Source organism: Tympanuchus pallidicinctus, unplaced genomic scaffold (assembly GCF_026119805.1).
Source record: "Tympanuchus pallidicinctus isolate F22 unplaced genomic scaffold, pur_lepc_1.0 scaffold1, whole genome shotgun sequence".
Taxonomy (NCBI): Eukaryota; Metazoa; Chordata; class Aves; order Galliformes; family Phasianidae; genus Tympanuchus; species Tympanuchus pallidicinctus.
In genome coordinates, this window is record NW_026294618.1 from 100,659,645 (window position 1) to 100,680,035 (window position 20,391).

Genomic DNA, 20,391 nt, shown 5'->3' on the forward strand with positions numbered 1-20,391 from the left:
TGGGTTTAGCACAGAGCGGTTCTCTGCAGCTGCTGCCAGCTGAGGAGCACAGAAGCCCTGCTGCCCCAGCCCCAGGAGAGAACTGCATTCACTCTTACTCCTGCTGGGACCAACTCATTGGCAGTGCCAGGTAAGAAACCTGCCCAACTCAATGCTTAGCCCCACACGATGTGCAGATAAGGGGAAGGTTGAGCTGCCTGCATTCAGGGGAGTGGGGCTGGAAAAAGAGCTCCTGCCTTACCCTCTGCCCAGGTTTTTAGGGTGCAGCTGTCCCAAACACAACAGAGGCATTGCAGTTAGGCAGTAGGACGACAATATGCTGGGTTGGTGGCAAGATCAGTTCTAGGTATTCTCCCCCTTTAGCCAATTGATGAGGCTTGGCTGTGAATCACATTGGAGAATGCATTTGGGTTGCACAACCCTTCCTCCCCATCACCTCCCCACGAGGTTTCACAACACAGCCCCATGACCAGCTGTGTCGGTGCAATGCAGGCAGCACTGTGGGTGTGGGACCAGGAGGACAGAGAAATGTCCTTCCTCAAAGACAGTGGGCCATCACACACGTCCAAGGCCCAAACCTTCCAGCTTCAGTGTTTTTTTCCAGGCTCCTTAGCTCTTAATGTTATGCAGCACGCTGTTCTGGTTCATTTTTGTTTTCCCTTTTTTTTTTTTTTTTTTTTGTAGTTGATCTTGAAGCATATTGCTATGAAATCTCCCTTGCAGTGGAGCCGAGCTCCTGACTGCCAGATGCTGAATTCTCCTTTTAGCTTTGTGTTAGTTAATGGACAAAAATGCTTACTGATTTAGGATAATTTCTCCCTCTGCTGTAATCCTTCTACTTCACCAGTAACGTCAGCTTTACTCAAACACGAGGCATATCTATAAATATTTGAAGAAGAATGGAACATGCACTGTCCCTCTGAACGCGTCACAGACGTCTTTCAGACTCCTGGACAAGATTTTGGAGCAGCCTAAGAGACTTCTCCAGGAAACTTACTGCAGGTTTTCTATGGCCTCCAACATTTAAAGGTATCAAGTATGGGGAGCTGCATAGGTGTTGCAGGGACTCGTGTTGTTTGCCAAACCACACCAGCCTTTGTATAAACGATGCATAAACTGTTCTTTTTGGGGAGACTCCCGCTTTGCAGCGCAGGCCGTGTTCATGTGGCGGTGCCAGGTGACATTGAGATAATTGCTTTGGTTGGGCCCCTCCATGAAGTGGATTGAGAGGGCAGGTGCTTAAAATAGAAGCAAATGGCACGTGCTCATTTTGCTTCAGCACAGGACGAAAAGATGTGGGGCTCTCAGTCCCCGGGAGTCGTAACCGTTTGCTGGAGGCTGTCGGTCTGCTGTGACAGGATGGAGGGCTGTGCCGTAACAGCTCACATCTCTGTTTTGTTTCAGTAAACATCCAGGGGCTTGGAGATTTCTCCACTCAAGAAGACTGCTCAGCCTGGATCTGTAGTCTCATCAACTTGGCAAATAGGTAAGCAAGCAACAAAGAAAAAAAAAAGAGGGTTACAAACGAGTGAGTCATGCATGGTTCATAGCAACTCCGGAGGGCAGATTTCCAGAATGTGGAGCTCTGAGGAGCTCCCTTTCTGAGGGAAGCACTGCTGACCTAACCCTTCTTTTTCTTCTTTCCACCAAGATCTGGCAAAAGTTTTGCGGGCCATCTGGTAAACCAAATGCAACACCTTCTCGTTTAGAAAGGAGAAACCTGTTGAACAACGTGCTGTGTGACAGCACTTTGCAGCACGGCCTGGGGCTTTCGCTCAGTGCTGCGCAGCAAGAAGAATGAAGGAAATACACGTTGTCACGAGGAGCTTTTGCCGCCCTGGTCAGCAGCCGCACCGACAGAGGCTGCCACTGCAGAAAGCTGTTCCTAGGAGCCGCATCCCTCACAAAACCCCTTTTTGTTGCTGCACGAAGGAGGTGAAATCTCATGTCGTGTGAACAAAGCAGGCGAGGCAGAAGCGCGTTCATTCCCGCCCCCCAGCACGGCGCCCGAGGCGGGCAGGGGCCCGCGGCGTGGGGTCTGTGGTACCGGCGGTCTGTGGGCACCGAGCACCCGTTCTGAGGGCTTCTGGTTTTTACTAAAGAAAAAGCGTGAGGTGTCAAAAGGCATCATGGCGGCGGGGGAGGGAATCGCGGCAGGCGGGCAGGCGCCAGAGTGGTGCGACGAGGTGTTGGACCGGCGGGGCAGAGCGCCGGGGTAGAGGGACGGACGCAGCGCGAAGGCTGCGCCCAGCTCAGGAGGGGGGCGGCGAGTCGGCGCCGCGCTCTCTCCGCCCGCCCGCCTGCCTCCAGGGCGCCGCAGCGATCCGACAACCGCAGAGACGACCGGTAGGGCGGGAAGGGGCGCGGGGACCCCCCCCACCAAACCCGCCCCGCGCACCCCACCCGGCCCCCACGGCGCGGGGGCGGGGCTGCAGCGGGCGGCGGCGCCCGTGGTGCTCGAGCCGCGGGGGGTCGTGCGGCCGCCTCGGCGGAGGCGGGCGGCAACAAGTGAGGCGCCTCCCCCGCGCTCCTTCAACCGGCCACGCTCGGCCTTTCGCTGTGCGTCGCCGCCGTGATTTCTCCAGGAGGTAGCAGGGAAAGCGGCGGAGTCCTCAGGTGCGGAGCCCCCCCGGCGGGGCCGAGCGGGGCGGAGGGCCCACACCCGCGGGCGGCCGGGCCGAAGCATGGTGGAGGAGGCGGCGGCGGCGGCGCGATCCCCGGCGGAGCCCCGCGGCGGCGTGGCGAGGTGCGGGCGGGGGGCCGCGCAGCGGGGCCGGGGGGCGGTTATCCTCCGGCGGGGGGGGGGGCGGGCGGGCTGAGGCCTCTCCCCTCCGCGCGGCCGCTTCGCCCCTCCGCGCGGTTCCGGCGCGGCGCCGCGAGCCAAGCCCGGGGCGCTGCGCTGCCGCAGTGCCGGCGCCGCTGCGGTCCCCGCGGGTTCGGCCCGGAGCCGCTCGGCGAGTTCCGAGGCGCGCCGTGCCCCGCCGGGAGGGGGCGCCGGCTTAGCGGCTGCGATTGCGGCCAAAGTGCGGCTCGCGATTCATTTGTCAGCCTGCAAAAAGCCGCGGTGAGCAGAGCGGCCCTGTGATCTCCCGGGGTTGATCATTAAACCGAACGGGAGGAGGAGGGGTCAGCTTTTGGCTTTTACCGGGTTTTTGTTTGTTTTTTTGTTGTTTTTTTTTTAACGCTGAAAGTCTCAGGTGCGGAAAGATGTGCGCGTGTGATGGCACTGCAGCGTGCGAGCGGGCGTGCACCGTGCAGGAAACGCGCAGGAGATGCGGTCCCTTGTCGGCAGCCCCCCTTTAGATGAGCGGCAGCCCCCTTAAATGAGCAGCAGCCCCGGCCCGCTGCTGGAGCGGTCAGCGATCGGTCAGAACTCGCTTTGAGTGGTTTTGTCGTCTGCAGGCTCGTTTGGCTTGTGCTTTTCTGTTTCCTGTGCCCACGTGCTATAAATAGAAGAGGAAAATGAGGTGCTGCTGCAGGAACTTGTTGTGAAGGTCACGCGTTTGGTGGCTGGCGGTGCCGGTGCCCTGTGTGGCCGTAAGGCAGGCTCTACGAGTCGCCTTTGGCAGTAGAACATCACCGGTGGTCGCTCCGTTGGTTACTGCTGCCCGCGAGCTCCTCAGTTCCTTTCTTCATTACCCAGTGCTTCTGGGTAGCAAAGATGCTGCTGAGGAAATCGGCGTTGAGGTAGTGCTTCCTCAGGCTTTGAAGAACGAGCAGAGGATATAATATTTTTACGTTCCGTGCTGCCAAACAGGTGTCATTATCTGCGTGAGTAAGCTGTGCTGTACGTGGGGAGGAAGCGTTCATCTCCTTGCCTTGGAGGAGGGAGGCTTTCGGGAGCAGAACTGCAAGGACGTGCCCGGAGCCTCGGTGATCGTCATTGTGCTGCCACCTGGTGCAGCCGCTCTCATAGCGGGGCTGGCTGTGCTAAGTCTGCCTTGCGATGGAAAGGGAAGTTAGGAGCAGCTCTGTCTGGATGCATCGAGGGATGGTGTGCCAGGTCTGTGCTGTACTGCTCCTACTGTAAAAGTCCTGCTTGTTTTCATGTTTTTAAGACGGAGCGTTTTTTGTGCTAAATACTAGGGCCTGGCAGGCTTCTTACAAAGCTTTTTGAAATGTATCCTTCTAGAACTCGCCAAGAATAGGCCAAAAAGTCAAGCCAAAGCCAAAAAAGCTGTTGTTGAAAGTATCCTTGTTGGTTGGACAAAGGTTTCACGGCTTGTTTCCTTTAGTTTGTATCTTTGTAGTAAGCACAGAGGATGGAGGGAAAAAAAGAATTTCCTTAAAATATTAATGCGTTTAACATGTCTGTTTTTCATGTTGCTTTTTCTGGAAGGCTGCTAGAATTGATCAGTTTCCAAAAGCTTGGAACAGACCTCTTCTATTGCCTCGCTGAGTTTTTTTTTTTTCCTAGTATGTATATTTATTTGTTTGTTTTCCTATTGCTGGGTGGTAGAAATGTGTAACTAGTTTTGAAGCAAGTGGGCGGGCATCCATTTACTTTTCTAATTTAAACTTTTAGAGTTTTTTTTCAGATACACCCACGTTTAATCCCCAGTGGTTGTTTGCAAAAGAACCTCTTGAACCAAAAAAGTAACAAGTATGGAGGAAGGAGGTGCGGTCGTGATGTTTTTGAGCACCAGGAGTTGCAGGATGAGTGTTCGATGTTTCTACCCTGGTAGGCTGCATTCAGAGAAGTGCTTGCATAGAGAAGGTGAAATCTGCCATACTTCGGTGCTTAAAACGCAGCAGAAATAACCGAGTGGAGATGAGGTGTTGTGGGTTTATCGTGCTTGGTCCTTCACTTCTCTTTTTTACTGATTTCCTTGGGCCTTCCTAGATTTACAATCTGGATATGCAAACCCCCCGGGTCTCCGGATGGTGTAGAACACGATGAAAAGCCGGCCTCGTTAAAACGTCCTGGGTGAGCTGTGCTGAAGTCTCATGAGGAGCAATTAGCGTTTAAATAAGGGAAGGAATCCCCGGGTGCAATGGGTGTGGTGCTGAGACTTTTAAAGGGAGACTCGATGGAGCAGTTTCTTCGTGGTTAAGAAAGCTTTGTTGTTTGAGGAACATACACAGCAAGGGATGAAAAACATCCAGCTTCCAACTAGTCATGCTCACCTTTGCAAATGAATTCTGAAATTTGACAGTTGATTAAATGTTTTCAATCGTAAGCCAGCTAGATAAACCGAATCAGCAGTCATCTTGATTTTTGAGTGAATGACTGATGTCCTTTTTCTCTAAGAGTGAATTCTCATTGGTAACGTGCCACCAGAGGATACGATGACAGGTTTGGATGCCTTGTCGCTGGAGGTGTTCAAGACCAGGTTGGATGGGGCCCTGGGCAGCCTGGTCTAGTATTAAATGTGCACGTTGGTGGCTCTGCCTGTGGCAGGGGGGTTGGAGATTCGTGATCCTTGAGGTCCCTTCCGACCTTGGCCATTCTGTGAGACCGGCCCGAGCGTTGCGGTGCTGCTTCCTGCGGCCAATGCCTGCCTGCTGCTCTGCTCATCCTCCTGCGGCTGCTCTCCATGCACAGGCCCATGTTGGAAATGTTCCTTCTGGCAGAGGGGAGCTGTGAGACCTTCTAGCTGTGCACGGAGGCTCATTTTCAGAGGCGCAGCAGCAGTGCTCCTGTAGTGCTGGGGTAGCTGTCTGCAGCTGTGTTGGGGCCTTAGTGAGGAACTGATAACGTTGGGAAATAACCATCCCACTTGCTCGTCTTCAGTGTTGTGTGATGTAATGCAACTAGCTATGCAAATGTGGGAAAGGCTGTTCAGTGCAAGGAGCTGCTAGGTATCAGACCAGTTGTGCTGTTCTACCTTACTTGGGTAATGATTTTTTTAAAATCAGATGAAGTCAGTGGTAGTGGAAGGTGGTCTCTAAGTTGAACGATGTTACTGCAACCTGTTGATTTGCTTTTGAATAAAAATAAGAAGTGAAAGAGATGTAAAATGGCTGGAAACTGGTGACTTAAGCCACTGTCGGTTACAGCGGATACATGGTATTACTGTGCAGGTACCAGGTGCAGAAGTCCCTGGTTGGATTTAGAGGGTTATGTGCTTGTCTGCTCTTAACATCAGTGGGAATGAAGCAAATGGGAGTTAATTGCTTAACCTGCTTAAAGGCCTTTTGCAAAATCTTTGAGCTATTATATGTGTCTTTAGCTGCTTACAACTGGGGGAGAAATTGCTCCCCCTTCCTTGAACGTGATAGGTTGGAATGAGATGTGTGTTTTGTGTTTTGCAAGTTTGAAGGAGGAAAACGAACTTCTGCATTTCAGAGCTCTGCTCATTTTCTCAACTATAAATGAATCCTGCAGAAAGGTGAAAAACAGTCTTCTCTGTGTTAGCTAACTACATTTGAAACCCAAAGCAATTAAGGGCCAAAATCTTTTCACGTTTGTGTTCTTAAACACTTATTTAATTTAGTAACTGCAAATAGAGAGGCAAAAAGAGGCAAATCTAGAAATTTGGGCTGATATACTCACATCATTAATCTGGTTCGATTTGGCACGTGGTTGAATAGCTGTGTAACACTTATGTGGGCTGGGAGAGATGGCCTGAAATGGCTGGGAAGGTTGTCAGCAGCACAGTGTCCCATCACCTGGCTGCTGGCTGTGGGAACAGCAAATCCTGGAAGCTGAATTGAAATGGGTGTCTCTCTTAACCCTGCAGTGGGATGGTCTGGAGGTAGTTACCTGGTCAGGCATACCAACTTACAGCACCTTGCTTTTAAAATGTGGTTCTTAGTGGCATGGCTTACATGTGTCAGGCAAGAAGATATGATCAGAGTGATGGTTTAGGTGTGAAGCATAGTGCTTAATGGTTTTATAAGCTGACTGAATGATCAGCATTGTGTGTGCAGATACAAAGGTCACTGGCAAGTGGCTACGGCAGCAATAGCTACTGGTTTTAAGATAATGCTGGCTGACGTGCTAAGGAGATAATCTGGCTTGTTTGTAGATTCTGTGGTTATTTGCATATTCACTAGATAGGCTACATCTCTTTAATTTTTACTGATTTCAGCAGAGATGTATGAAGCAGGACAGTCCTGTCCAGCAGACTGTAAGTACCTGCTGAATGCAGCAGGCAGCTTGCAGTGCTACCCATTGCTGTGACAGCTAGCGCTGACCCAGGGGCTGGGCGTTGGGGAGGCAGGTGATGGGTGGTTATCTGCTTCCTCTGCCTTCCAGCGCCTATGGGAGGGCAGTGCTCCAGCTGAGCTTACCGGTGAATAACAGTGAATTGCAGTAACAGCCCGTTGAGTAGGGGAAAGGGGCAGAGCTTTCTCTGCAGGGAAGTATCAGAGGTTGGATCCCAAAGGTGAGCATATTCTGGTGCCGCCTGCCTGGCCAGCCAGGGGATCTTGCTGCATGTAGGGCAGGGAGCAGGGGCGGAGGAGTGCTGATATGTGGAAGCAGAAAAGGGATCTGCTCTGGTCTCAGCTTGCCTCTTCTGTGCTGGTGCAGCACAGTGGTGAGTGAACCTGCTGACAGGAGCCAGCTGGGAGCTAATTGCCTTGTTATTGCTAGGTTCTTTATTCAGCCTCTTCAGTTCCCTGAACTGACGCAGCCCAGTCGCTTAGGTGAAGGGTGAGAAGGGACTGTGCAGTCGGTATGGGAAGAAATAAACAACAGGAGTACGTCAGCTGTGACTGACGCTGCTTTAACCTGCTGTGGAACCGTACCCCATGGAACTGGAGTGATGGATGGCAGTTTTCTTCGAAGAATTGTTTCTCTTTTTTGCCATCCAGTTAAACCTCCTCTCTGAATTCTTTATGATTTACCGCTCATCCAAGATGGAGCCTTCTCAGAGGCATTTTAAAAACTGAGGGTTGTGAATCGGGGGCTGCCAGCTCTGGGTTATTCCTGACAAACGTCACAGTTCATAACTCTAGAGCTCAAACAACGTGTGGCCTTTGTGTACCGGGCTGGGAAAAACACATCGTTCTCCCTGCTGAGGGAGAACAAGTTAAAGCTGCTTCGTGATCATTATCAGCATATCTTTCACTCATTCTGTAGGGAGAATTGTAAGGTTTATTCTGTAAGCCAGCTGAGGTTTACAAAACTGGCTGTGATGTACTACTATATGAGATTTTATTTAGAGAAAATGCTGCATCCAGTATTCTGTAAATATGCTTTGAGGGCCCATTCTCTCATATCTCAGATTTGTAGGTTGTATAATAACCGTAATATGCTTGTCATAAAATTATTTATGGAGTAGCAAATACAGCAGCAATGTTAATTTACAACTTGCATGTTGTTTTAGGCTGTTCCTTTATTGCTGCATTTCATCTACTACAGGAAACATAATACAAAACAGACTTCTCAGGGTGTCACCTTTGTAAAGCAGGAGGGAGGTGTGTGCAAGTGCAGACAATTGCTTTAGTGCCTGATAAAGTCAGCCAGGGGTTAGAAAGACATTCGTTCATTTTTATGGTGGTTTTTCCTTGGATGATAGCAAAGGCTTGGATTGTTGCAGAAAGTTTGCAGGCCTGGTTTGGATAACTGAAAGAATGGGCCTTGTGTGTAGCACAGTACAGAATCTTACAGGCTTTTTTCTGAGTTTGTTAAATTACCATTGGGCTGCGTTGTACGTGAGCATTAGATTAGCTTGTCTGGAGTGTATGAACTACAAGAGGTGGGAGGGAAGCATTCCTGTGACATGCTGGGTTAGTTGCCACATGGAGTGAGATCTTTGAGTGGGGAAGTTGTGACAGTTTATCTTTCCTTCCTGTGTTTTTTTTTTTTTAAACACTTCTGTTGGAAACAAGGGATTTTCACCCATCTGTTTGCAGGCGTACGTTTGTTCACCTTATTTTTAGAAGATGAGTTTGAAGCTTTTTATCCCTGTGGTTGCAAATGTAAGCTGCTGAATGAATGGAGCAGTTATTTCCTGAAGTCTGTAAGTAGCTCCAGTGTTGCTGCTGCAGGAGGAGGCTTTGTTGCAATTAGGGAGGGGGGGTGTTTTAGAGCTGCTTGATGCCAAGAGGCTTTACTTTGAAGCAAGAACAAGAGCCTGTATGAAAACCCTTCTGCAGAAAGAGGGCTTTGGGTGAGCTGTTGGAAAAGGAGGGACGGTGAAGAGCTTTGTCACTGGGGTAGCTCCAAAACTTGAGGTTTGTGGGTGGAGGAGTTTTCTGTTATGTAAGAGGAAGGAACTAAAAGCTTCAATTCTTTTGTCCTAGTTTCAGACTTGAAAAACTAGCATGCCACCTGTAAGGTAAACCTACTGTGGAGCTGGAGACGGCCCAAGCTTATTGCTGTAGCTGCTGTGAAGTTATGCTTGTGAGCTGGCTGAGAGCGTGGGTCGGAGTTGGAGAGAGTAGCAAGTAGTAGTTGGCCAGGAAACAGCACAGCTGTGGTGCAGAAATGCATCCTTCATTAGAAGACAGGCAGTCACCTAACAATCTTTGATACTCTCTACTTTGATACCCTCAGTTTCAGGTGAATTTTCATGTTCAGGAAGACTTTCCTGTTTTCAATACCGCCTCAGAAAAGAGAGAGGGAGAGCTGGTTTGGAAGAGGAGTTGCTTTACTGCCTTTACCCATGCCATAACATATTAAGTGTAGTACAAAGCTGATGAACCATCTGTGATGCTGTGCATGGTATGTTCCATTTCCTGAAGTCGTAGGGCATGGTCTGGCAGTAACTGGTTTAGTGAGTAATACTGGGCTTCGGGTCCTCTTAATCAGCTCAAATGAGCGCTAATTAATGATAACCTGTGGATGCTAGAAACTGAATTGAGGTGATGTAACGTTCCGTGGGTCACAAGACAGCAGTGGCCTTCCGTGAAAGCATTAATGACTGCAGACTTTGATCTGCTCAGCATTGGCCTACCTGCCATAAATGAGAAAGCTGCTTAAGCTGAAGGGAGTATGCAGAGATGTCTGTGGGGAGTTATTTCTCAAACTCTGCTTATTTTTTAATTAATTCTATTATTGTGTTTAGCAAGGCTGACTGTGATATCTCTTATACAGAGTACTGTTGATACATGGCTCTAACAAGAATCTTCTTGAACTCCTATGAGCTTAAAGTAATAAATGCTTTCGTGGTTGTCGTATCAAAAATGATTTAATAGAAATGGCTGAGGAGGAAAGACAAAGACATTCAGAAGTGTAAAAGGCTTCCAGAAATAACAAGGCTGGAAATATTCACCCCTCAAAGAAGGAACGGATGGTGTGTAAAGGTTTGCTGTATTAGGTGGTATGGCAAACACAGGGAAAATTTTCTGTATATTGTGCTTTCCAAGAGCTCCCCTTCTGCCTGATAATAGGAAAGCAAGTCATCTGGAGTTCTGTCTGTAAGAAGAATTGAGAAGCACGTTGCTAGTGAAGTTCATACAGTTGAAAGTATACATGGGCTCAAAGAGGGAGTAGACAAAGTGAAATGAGCTTCAATAACAGTAATTAAATGTGGTTCAGAGGTAGTTCTGGCCCCAAAAGCACTCACGTACCTTACTGCAGCAAATCAGGTGAGCATTACTAAAGAAATGCCTCACTGTACTAGCATTGGGGTTTTCTTTGCTGTTGGGTTTTGGGGTTTTTTTTTGTTTTGTTTTTGTTTTTTTGTTTTTTTTTTTTTTTGAGAGGAAAATGTTGAGACTGCGCTGAAGATAACCAGTAGGAAACAGAATGTAAAGCTAGATTGGCTGCAATTGAGGCTACTTGCAGTCCCTTCTGCCTTGAGCTGTTCTGAGTAAACGCCAGCGCATCTTCCTGTCTGCTCTGTTTTTTGGATTGCCAAACACCACACCCAGGTTCACAGAATCACAAGGTTGGGAAGGACCTACAAGATCATCTAGTCCAACCATCCTCCCATTACCATTGCTACCACAAGCTACTAAATTGCGCTGGTGACTTTTGGTATTAAAGTGAATTTCTCCCAGAAGTAAATAGTCTACTGAAAGGCAGTTCAAGAGTGCATGAAACTAATGAAAATCAATGTTAAAATAAGCATCAGCAGCTCTGAATTTCCTTGAAATGTCTGTTTTGATAACTTTCTCCCAAATGGAATGCTGTTGTGTTCGTGGAACTCGGAGAATATTGGCTGTTACTCAGTGGTACCAATGCAACACGGTTCAGCAGAAGCAGAATGCTGGTATGTGCTGACTGCATGCCAGTTCTTCAGATGTTCTTTGTTGCATTGTATCAAAGTGGACTTGCGAAGTTCTGAGATACCATTGTGCATAGTTAGAAAAATAAATAGTCCTTTAAAGTTGGAAACAACTTGAACTTTTTTAATAACAGGGCAGGGATCTTAAGCTTTTCTTCGTGTTCTGAAGCTGTTGCTGTTCACACCATGAGCAGAAGAGAGAGAGAAAAGACCTGGCGCATCTCACAAGAGGGTAGAGGGACTGTATGTAACTTATGATGCGTTTCATGCATTTTTTTATTCTTCCTGTATGTAGCTATTACAAACATACACACAGCTTCTGCTCCTAACTGCTGTAAGGGATACCAGGCTACAGAATGAAGTTATTTGTTGAGATCAGCCTGCTGTAGCCCTGCTGCAGCTCTTTTCTACAAAGGGCTTGCAAAAAGGTGGAAGGCTTTTAGAAAACTGAATTACAGCTTTGTTTTGACTGTACCTTTTGAGCCTACATGTTGAAACTTGAGATCGGAGAATATCATTTGTAAGTAAAAGCATAAAAGAGGAATGTTTTAATAGCAAGTGGCTGGTCTTAAAGTCAAGAAATTAATGCTTAGTATGTCTAGCAAGAGTGCTGCTTTCTTTAATACGGCTGTGATCTTGAACACAAGTGAATGCCCTCGCCCAGGTCAGGGTTGTGCTGTGGACCTACCTGCTGGTTGGGAGCCGCTTCCAATGTGGTGCTGCCTTGCATTGTGCCCAGTAGTGGTTTTCAGAAGGTAGCTCTGTATTTGGAAAGGAGATGATGGAGCCTGTTTGCAGTGATAATTCTTATTTTAGGTGTTAAACAGTTGCCCGCAGCCTGTCCAGTGTGTAATTTATCTTGGCCTTAAGTATGGGCTGAGGTACATAAGAGCATGGGAGAGGACTTGTGTTTTTCTGTCAGTATGAAGATACGTGAGATAATGATTACTTTCACTTCTTTAGTGCCCATTCTTCAATTTCCTGTTAGAAATATGCTGTGAACTGCATTGCAAGGGTGGAGCTTGGGATGGGAGCTCATCTGTGTGCAGAGAGCTGCAGGGGAAATGAGCATCACAACTGGGCATCACAGTAAGAGGCTCTGCTGCATGAACGTCAGGAGTAATCAACAAATACGGTCACTGCTCGGCGTGTGAATGTGAGACTCTGAGACAAGAGTTGCTAATGAGAAACTTGTAGTAAAATAAAGCTAGTTCTACTCATTCTGAAAGTTATGTTCCTTGAGGTGATGTGATATCTCAGCTACCATGCAGGTAGTTAATGCTCTGGTATTGCTAACAATCAGTGGGTGTTTGGCTGAATATATGCAGAACGAGCTATACAAACTTGGTCTGATTCACAAGGGAATTTTTTTTTTTAATTTTCTCGCTTCGTTAGTAAGGTTGGTAGGGTTGCCTGTCAAACTCTGTCCATTTGACCATTGGTTTCATGTTCATCCATGGCCTTTGTTAGGAGGACATTCTGAAAGAGACCTTTTTCTGTCCCACCTTGAGGTAGAGCAAAACCTGCCAAAATCTCAGTGTTGAAGCAAGTTCCGAGTCTTGAAAATTTCTTAGTGGATTGATTGTATGGGGCTGCACTCAGTGTCTTTAAATACAGGTGTGTGTTTTGGTGCCTTGCTTCAGAGGCGGATTAGCACACTCTCCAAATCCATTGTGCTTCTTCATCTTTATCTGACAGGATTGCCTTTTAAACCTTTTTTGTAGCTGCTTCCTTGCAACATCTGCCTCTCTTTCCTACAGCTCAACCTCAGAGACTTTGCATTGCAATGTTTAACAGCACTCAGGTAACAAATAATGCTGCAAATTGTTGTCATGTGTTCTGTGTGCCAACTTTATGCAGTGCTTACAGTAAATAGAATGCTGTAACAGACCGAATCAGAATTCATCTGCAGTATCCAACTATATGTGATGAATCACATCTGGCCTTTGCATACATTTGGAGGTGCTTGTTCTTGGTTTTGACATTGAGCTTGGCCCTTCTGTTGGGGATGTGTGACCTCCTGTTTGAGTTCTTGCATCTGTAAAAGAGTGACTTGTATGATTCATGGAAATGCATGGAGTGCGCGTGCTCATTTTATACCAACTCCTCTAAATCCCTTACAAGCTCCTGGAACACGTTCACTCTTGAGATAAAGCATGAAATAATGTTGTTTTAAAGCAATCAGTGAGCACTTTTTCTCACCATTTTGCATTAAGGTTATGTGGACTTGATTTTTGCTTGGATGCTTGGAGTCTTTTCTTTTAGCTGATGGCTTCTCTGTCATACCTGTTTTCTTCTTCTGTTGTCGTCCCACTTGTGTGGTGGCTCACTGCCCGGTCCCACAGTGATGCTGCTTGTCTGCCCAGGTTCCACTTTCTATCCATCTCGTGATCCCAGTGCTCCTTCCATGGTTGCACCAATGAATTTCCTTCTGTCCAAGTCTTAGTTTGACTGAAGTGGAATAGAGCTGAAGAGGCAGATGGCCCGTCACCCTCTCCCCAACTTATGCAGAATAAATCTTTTCAAGTACTGTTTTTGCAGCAGGCTCTTGGTTTACCTAGAGTATGGTTAATATTAACCCCTGTCTTGTCACGTGGATGTTTCTAAAGGCTTTGAACAAATGTGTGCAGTTGTGTCAGTACCACTGCACTGCAGAAGTTGCAGAAGCAGAAATGTGAGGAGTACAAACCATAAATGATTACTAGAATTGTCTTCAGGTTACCTGAGAAGCTGAAAGCAAACATTGAAAACCTATGTGTCAGATCACTTTGAATGTGGGTATCACAACCCAGCTGGAGCTGGAACAAGGTTTAGTAGGATATCTTTGTTCCCAGGGCTCTGCATACTGTGTTTTGCTTTACCAGTATCTAGTATGTGCTTGTATTTTACTTCTTGTGCGGACTAGCTATGCATGCTCACCTTTTCTATTTTTAAAAGCAAAAACAGCAGGATTTTTTTCCCAAGTAAAGTATTGCTTTGCACTGCGCTTTTTAGTTCTTCAGTGAGTATTCATGCTGGTTTCTTTGGAGTGATAGCAGTGATGCACTGGAACAGGCTGCCCAAGGAGGCTGTGGATGCCCCATCCCTGGAGGCATTCAAGGCCAGGCTGGATGTGGCTCTGTGCAGCCTGGTCTGCTGGTTGGCGGCCCTGCACACAGCAGGGGGTTGGAACCAGACGATCATTGTGGCCCTTTTCAACCCAGGCCGTTCTATGATTCTGTGAACCAAATCGCTTGTAGTTTATTTCTAGCTTCCTTAGCAGATCTTCCATTCTCATCAGTCAAAGAAGGGCAGCTGGAAGCTTTATAATACAAGTGGTGATGGAAGAAGCTATTACTGGAATAAGAAAAGTGCTTGTGATCTGCCCAGATTGCTGCCAGTGAGCTGCGAGTGGAAATGGGTGCCCTCGTGTACCCTGTGGTGCTGTTCCATAGCAAGCTGTTCAGGGCACACAGTCTGCATTGCCATCATGCTTCAGTCAATCATTGCTATGTCAGCAAAGCAGATGAGGAACAAAGAACACTAACAGTGGTAAAAATGCCACTTCCTCTTCCCCTGTTTTTATGAGGATTGTAATACTGTGCTTCATGGTAAATCCTGTTCCCTTGATGTGAAATGGCTCAGCTGGCATCATCTTATTGCTTCTGTCTTCAGGTGATGTGATTCAAGTTAATATTAAACTGCAGGTTTACACGTTTGCTGGAAATAGCCTTTTAGGTGTCTGTGGATTGTCTTCGATAAGAGCTCAGTCTCGTGCTCCAAGTGTTCAACGCAGTCCCTGTTTTATTTAGATAAAGGTTGCTTTTTCAACACAGCTGTTTTTATTCATTTTCCTTGCATTGACACTTCATGTTACATTACCTGTCAATGCTCAGAAATTTTATCAGCAATATTCTATCCCTTCTTAGAAAGCAAGACTGAAAATGATGCCAGAAGTGCTCATATGTAGGACTGGTAATTTGTGCCACATATTATTAGACAGAACTGCTGTGATTTTTTTCCCTACTGGTATTTTTGTCATGAAACATTGTAGTAAGTCTTAACTAACGAAGGTTTTGCTGTCCCATTCGCTGCAGGGAATTGCTACAGGTGTGGGAATAAAACAGAGATTGAGGAAGACCTTGTGGGTACTGAATTTGAATGCTTACCCCAAAGACTTAGAGATTGGAAAGATTTTGTTTTGTCATTGAAATAGGCTGTAACAATGGTGCGTCATTGTATTGGAAATGATCTTAGCATCTAGACGATGAATTGCAAAAGTGTTGAATGCTCGTGGCTTAGTAGCTGGGGGCAGTGAACAGATCAGCTGCTTAGTGCTACATATTCTGGAAAATCAGGCTGTGACTGAGCTCTCGGCAGTCCCGCATTTGCAATCGCCGGGTGAGCCTCTCACCCTGCTGTCTCAGGAGTACAGAGATCATAGGTAAAGTACCACGTCATTTGTTGTTGCACTGCAGATTGCTATAAAGCCACTTGAGGACAAGGTGTGTGAGCGCTGATACACGCTGAGCTGCGGGGAGTGGTGTGAGATGTGGGACTGCTGCTTTCCATCCAGCGTGTGCGCTTAGAGACAGTGGGGGAAACTGCTACCTGATGGTCTGCCTGTAGCTGAAGCTGCCAGTGCTTTTAACAGTTCAGGTATTTAGAGTAAATGGTGACACTGGCCACAGATACGTTTTTGTCTTTGAGGTATGGAACTTGGACAGCAGACTTGAGGGTTGGCTGTGAGCAGGACGTGAATTAAATCTGGCTTGAGCACATATGAAGATACATATACAGATACAACATGAGGTAAAATGAAGGAAAAACAGGCATTTCTCTCCAGTTTGTAGGAGGTGTTACTTTTTTTTCAACTTGTTTAACTGCTGTATGAAGAGTTAAGTACATGGTGTACTTCTCAAGTGCGCCTTCCTGACTGCTGTTGCTCTCTGAGTTCTAAGCTAACATCTACAACTGAGCTTTTGTGTTACTTCACTTGTTTTTTCTGGTCTTATTTAATCACACTTCTGGTGAGTGAAAGATGCTTTGCAGAATTCTGTATATATCTTAAATAGAGCCTTAATGTAACTCTGTTCATCCTGAATTTTCTAGTTTGGCTTCTGAATTTAGAATGAGTTTTCTTTTTTTTTTTTTTTTTTTGTAGTTTTTATATTGGTTCTCTACCCTCTGGGCTGGTAAACAGCGTTAGTATTATTTTAGAGGAACACTGTTTTGGGTTGCTTCATGCACTGTTTTTGTGTCGTTCATTCTGACAGCTTTGAAGGAAGGAGGCATTGATGCATTTTCTCTATAAGAACTGCACGTGGGTCTCAGAATAGCTTGTGCTACAACAAGTACACATACCCTTACTATTCCTGGCTTACGAATGTTGGGAACCTCTGCTTTTAATTTAAGTCTCTTCTATTGCGTTTTCTGTAGCAGTAATTACACTCGGCCTTCAGCTGCCATTCTCTTTCTTTTCTAATGGGAGGAAAAAGAAAGTCAAAGCTTGTGCTATCTTCTGTCTGCAGAGTTCTGAAGATCAGCAGTGCAGCTGGTTGGCTTTGTCAGCCTCTCTCCCACAGAACAGCCAAGTGCAAAGGGTGGAAACAAATTATACTTGAAAACTCAGCTTTGCTAATTTTGCAGTTGGAGGGTCAAAGAATACAAGTACAAAAACTTGAAACTCAATTTTAAAAGAACTGACTGTATTGTATAGCAATTCATGATGTACTTTTAAAGCTCACCTTGCTAGCCAAAAAAAAAAAAAAACAAAAAAAACCACCTCCACCTCTCTCTGCTGAGCAGAGGGCTCGGGTTCTGGAGATTGGAACTTGATGATCCTTGGGGTCCCTTCCAACCCAAGCTATTCCATGATTTTAATTACTGAACAGTCAGATGTTTCAAGGAGACTTAAATGAGTTATAATTTGCTTGCTAACCTCGACACTTTGTAAAATGCTATATAAAATTCTAAAGTGGGAAGTAGAAACTTTATGTTCTTACATCTTGTCTACTGATGGAACCCCAGATGTGACTAGCTGCAGGTATGCATGTATTAGAGGTAGATAAGTTTCTACTTTTTTGAGTGTAGGTAAGCTTTGTCCTTAGGTTATATCTTACACGTTATAGGCAGAATCATGGCAGTCGGAAGGGGCCTTTGTGGATCATCGAGTCCAACCCCCTGCTAAAGCAGGCTCCCTACAGTAGGTTGCACTGGGCAGTGTCCAGGAGGGTTTTGAGTGAGCTCCTCTGGAGACGTTCCACAGCCTCTCTGTTCCAGCGCTGTGTCCCGCTCACAGCCACGAAGTTTTTCCTCGTGTTTGTAATGGAACATCCATTACAGTGTTCCAGTCTGTGCTCACTGCCCCTTGTCCCATCTCTGGGCACCGCCAGAAAGATCCTGGCCCCATCTGTCTGACTCTCACCCATTAGGTATCTGTAAGCATTGGTAAGATCTCCTCTCAGGCTTTGTCAAGCTGGGCGTTCCCAGCTCTCAGCTTTCCCTCATAAAGATGCTGCAGGTCCCTAATCATCTTTGTGGGCCCCTACTTAATTTGAAAGTAGTTTGCATTTTTATGCAAGCAGGAATTTGATAGGAAGAACGCTAAGAATCTGTCATTTCTTCCCTTTTCAGATATGAGAAATGAGTGTTGGACGCAGAAGATTAAAGCTGCTGGGAATTCTGATGATGGTAAACTTTTTTATCTATGTGATTGTGGAAGTCTCAAAAAGTGGCAGCCAAGAGAAGAATGCAGAAGACCGTGTTATTATACCACAGGACAAATTCTGGAGAAAATTTACTCCTCACAAAGCCTATTGGAACAGGCAGCAACAGAAGCTTGAACTGCTGTACAACCCAATTCTGAGTCTGCTTTCCAATATGACTGTGGAAGAGAACTTAATTTTGAACTCAAGTGTTCTCAATTCCTGCGACCCCGACCCGTGGGTCGCTTCAGAGATCAGCGACTTTGCGAGTTTGCCAGAAAGGTTCAAAGACTTTCTCCTCTATTTGAGGTGTAGAAATTACTCATTAATAATGGATCAGCCAAACAAGTGCAAACATAAACCTTTTCTGCTGCTGGCTATTAAGTCACTTATACCACATTTTGATAGAAGGCAAGCAATTAGGGAATCCTGGGGCAAGGAAATAAAATCGGGAGATATAACGGTCAAAAGAGTCTTCTTACTTGGTCAGACCCCACCGGAGGATCATTTTCCCAACCTCACAGAGATGGTAAAATTTGAGAGCGAAACTCACAAAGACATTCTCCTCTGGAACTACAGAGACACTTTCTTCAATTTAACTCTGAAAGAGGTACTGTTTCTGAAGTGGGTGAGCAGCAGTTGTGCGGATGTCCAGTTTATTTTTAAGGGCGATGACGATGTATTTGTGAATACCCATCAGATCCTGGATTACTTGAAGAGTTTATCAAAGGACAAAGCCAAAGACTTGTTTGTAGGTGATGTGATCAAAGATGCTGGACCTCATAGAGAAAAAAAATTGAAGTACTACATCCCAGAAAGTGTTTATGAAGGTTCGTATCCTCCATATGCAGGAGGTGGTGGGTTTCTGTACTCTGGTGACCTGGCATTGAGACTGAATAATGCATCTGACCAGGTACTCCTGTATCCTATTGATGATGTTTATACTGGAATGTGCCTTCAGAAGCTTGGGCTTGCTCCAGAAAAACACAAAGGTTTCAAAACATTTGATATTGAAGAGAAATACAGAAATAACATATGTTCCTACACAAATTTAATGTTAGTGCATAGTAGAAATCCTCAAGAAATGATTAAGATTTGGACAAGCTTGCAAGATCCACACTTAAATTGCTAGAGCAATGTGCATAAATACTTTATGTCCAAATAACTTTCCAAGTTTGAATCTGACTTTCTTGGTGAGCCATTGGAGCTCTGTTTAATTGTTCTATTCAAATTTTCTCAAGAAACTTTCTTCACATACGTCTGAAAAGTGGCAGTAGTCATACTGAGAGGATGGCACAAAGACTTGGTCCTGTTTTTCCACTGTCCTGGTGGTCATTATGTTTCAGTAGAGGTCTAAACGTTAAAGAGGACTGGAAGTAACTAGCTGTCAGCTACTGATGCCTGCTGCAGAGCATCTTTCATTAATTGCGATGGTAACAGGTGCGTTCTTTTTCCTTGAGTAGTGTTTGTGTGTGGAGACCACTGTACATTTGAAACTCACAAATTGGAGGAGAGCTGTTTTACTCTATAAACATTTTTATGAAACTTCAATTATTAATATATATATTTTTTTAATTTGTAGTTTCCAGTCTTTATGCACCCTGGACAAGTATCTTCTCCTATACATGCAGTCTTTTGTGCAAAGTATCCCTGTGTCTGAAGGATTTACCCTTTTATTAGATGTGTTGTTTGTTTTGTTTTGTTTTTTAATAAAAAAAGACATAATATGGTTTCAAACACCCCATGAAAGATGTGAATATGTAAGGGAAAGAAGGAACAAGTTCTGTTTGTGCCTGGTAGAGCTCTGCTGCTGCCTACCCTGAACTTACACACACAGTAATGCTGACGTTGTTACTCACAGTATCTCTGTGAAAGCTACTCTGGTCCATCCTTGTTCTCTGCTTTGGCACTAAAAGCGATCAGGTAGCTGATTAACAGTAACCAAAATTGCACATTGCTTCTAAGAGCATGGTTTGGATCTCCTGTAAAGCGGTAGCAAGTGTAGGATTGTGCAGTTCCTAACAGGTTTGAATTTTGAAATAAAATTTGAAGTTGCATGATGTCTCATGTAGAGTTAAACATGTTCTCAAATCTCAGATTTTCTTCTGTATTTCCACATCTTGCTTATGAGAGCTATTCTAAGTAGTATTGCTTCCTTTGTATATGTAGAAGTGCCTGTCTATTTATTGTTCAGATGGAAGACCAAAACATTTTCTTAAATATATTTTGTGTAACATTTTATTTGTATAGTGTTGTCACTCAGATATTTAAATAGAGCATGATATTTTAAACCTGTGAGATGTGTAATGTTAAATAAAGCTAATTGTTATTTTTGAATTTGAAAAATAAAATGTGATTTAAATATTTCTTGCAGTGCTTCATCTCAGATGCAGTATTGACTGAATTGCGCTCTACTGCAGAGCGTTCAGCAACACATTTCAAGAGCTACAAGAGTTTATCCAGCGGCTTCGACACTTAGGTAGTAGATTGTCAAGAAGATGCTGCTGCAGTTGTCCTTGAATTTGTTAGGTGCTGCAACAGATGAGCAACGAGTGATAGAGAAATCCTGAGGATAGGCAGGT

At 45.7% G+C, this 20,391-nt stretch overlaps 1 protein-coding gene across 6 annotated transcripts; it reads left to right on the plus strand.

Moving 5' to 3' along the window:
* The first annotated feature begins 1,313 nt into the window (after positions 1–1,313).
* On the plus strand, positions 1,314–20,173 carry B3GNT2 (UDP-GlcNAc:betaGal beta-1,3-N-acetylglucosaminyltransferase 2). 6 transcript variants are annotated; one of them, XM_052681391.1, is made up of 2 exons: positions 1,314–1,486; positions 17,739–20,173. In XM_052681391.1, the coding sequence occupies exon 2, from the start codon at positions 17,748–17,750 to the stop codon at positions 18,939–18,941; it is 1,194 nt and encodes a 397-aa protein (XP_052537351.1). In that variant the 5' UTR covers positions 1,314–1,486; positions 17,739–17,747; the 3' UTR covers positions 18,942–20,173. The 6 variants fall into 6 exon arrangements, with proteins under 6 accessions (XP_052537351.1, XP_052537325.1, XP_052537332.1 ...); XM_052681365.1 differs by lacking the exon at positions 1,314–1,486 and adding an exon at positions 2,219–2,346; XM_052681372.1 differs by lacking the exon at positions 1,314–1,486 and adding an exon at positions 2,494–2,616.
* The last annotated feature ends 218 nt before the right edge of the window (positions 20,174–20,391 follow it).

Bases quoted from the DNA above. Each gene is read 5' to 3' on its own strand.
- B3GNT2 (XM_052681391.1), top strand. From the start codon at position 17,748: ATGAGTGTTGGACGCAGAAGATTAAAGCTGCTGGGAATTCTGATGATG.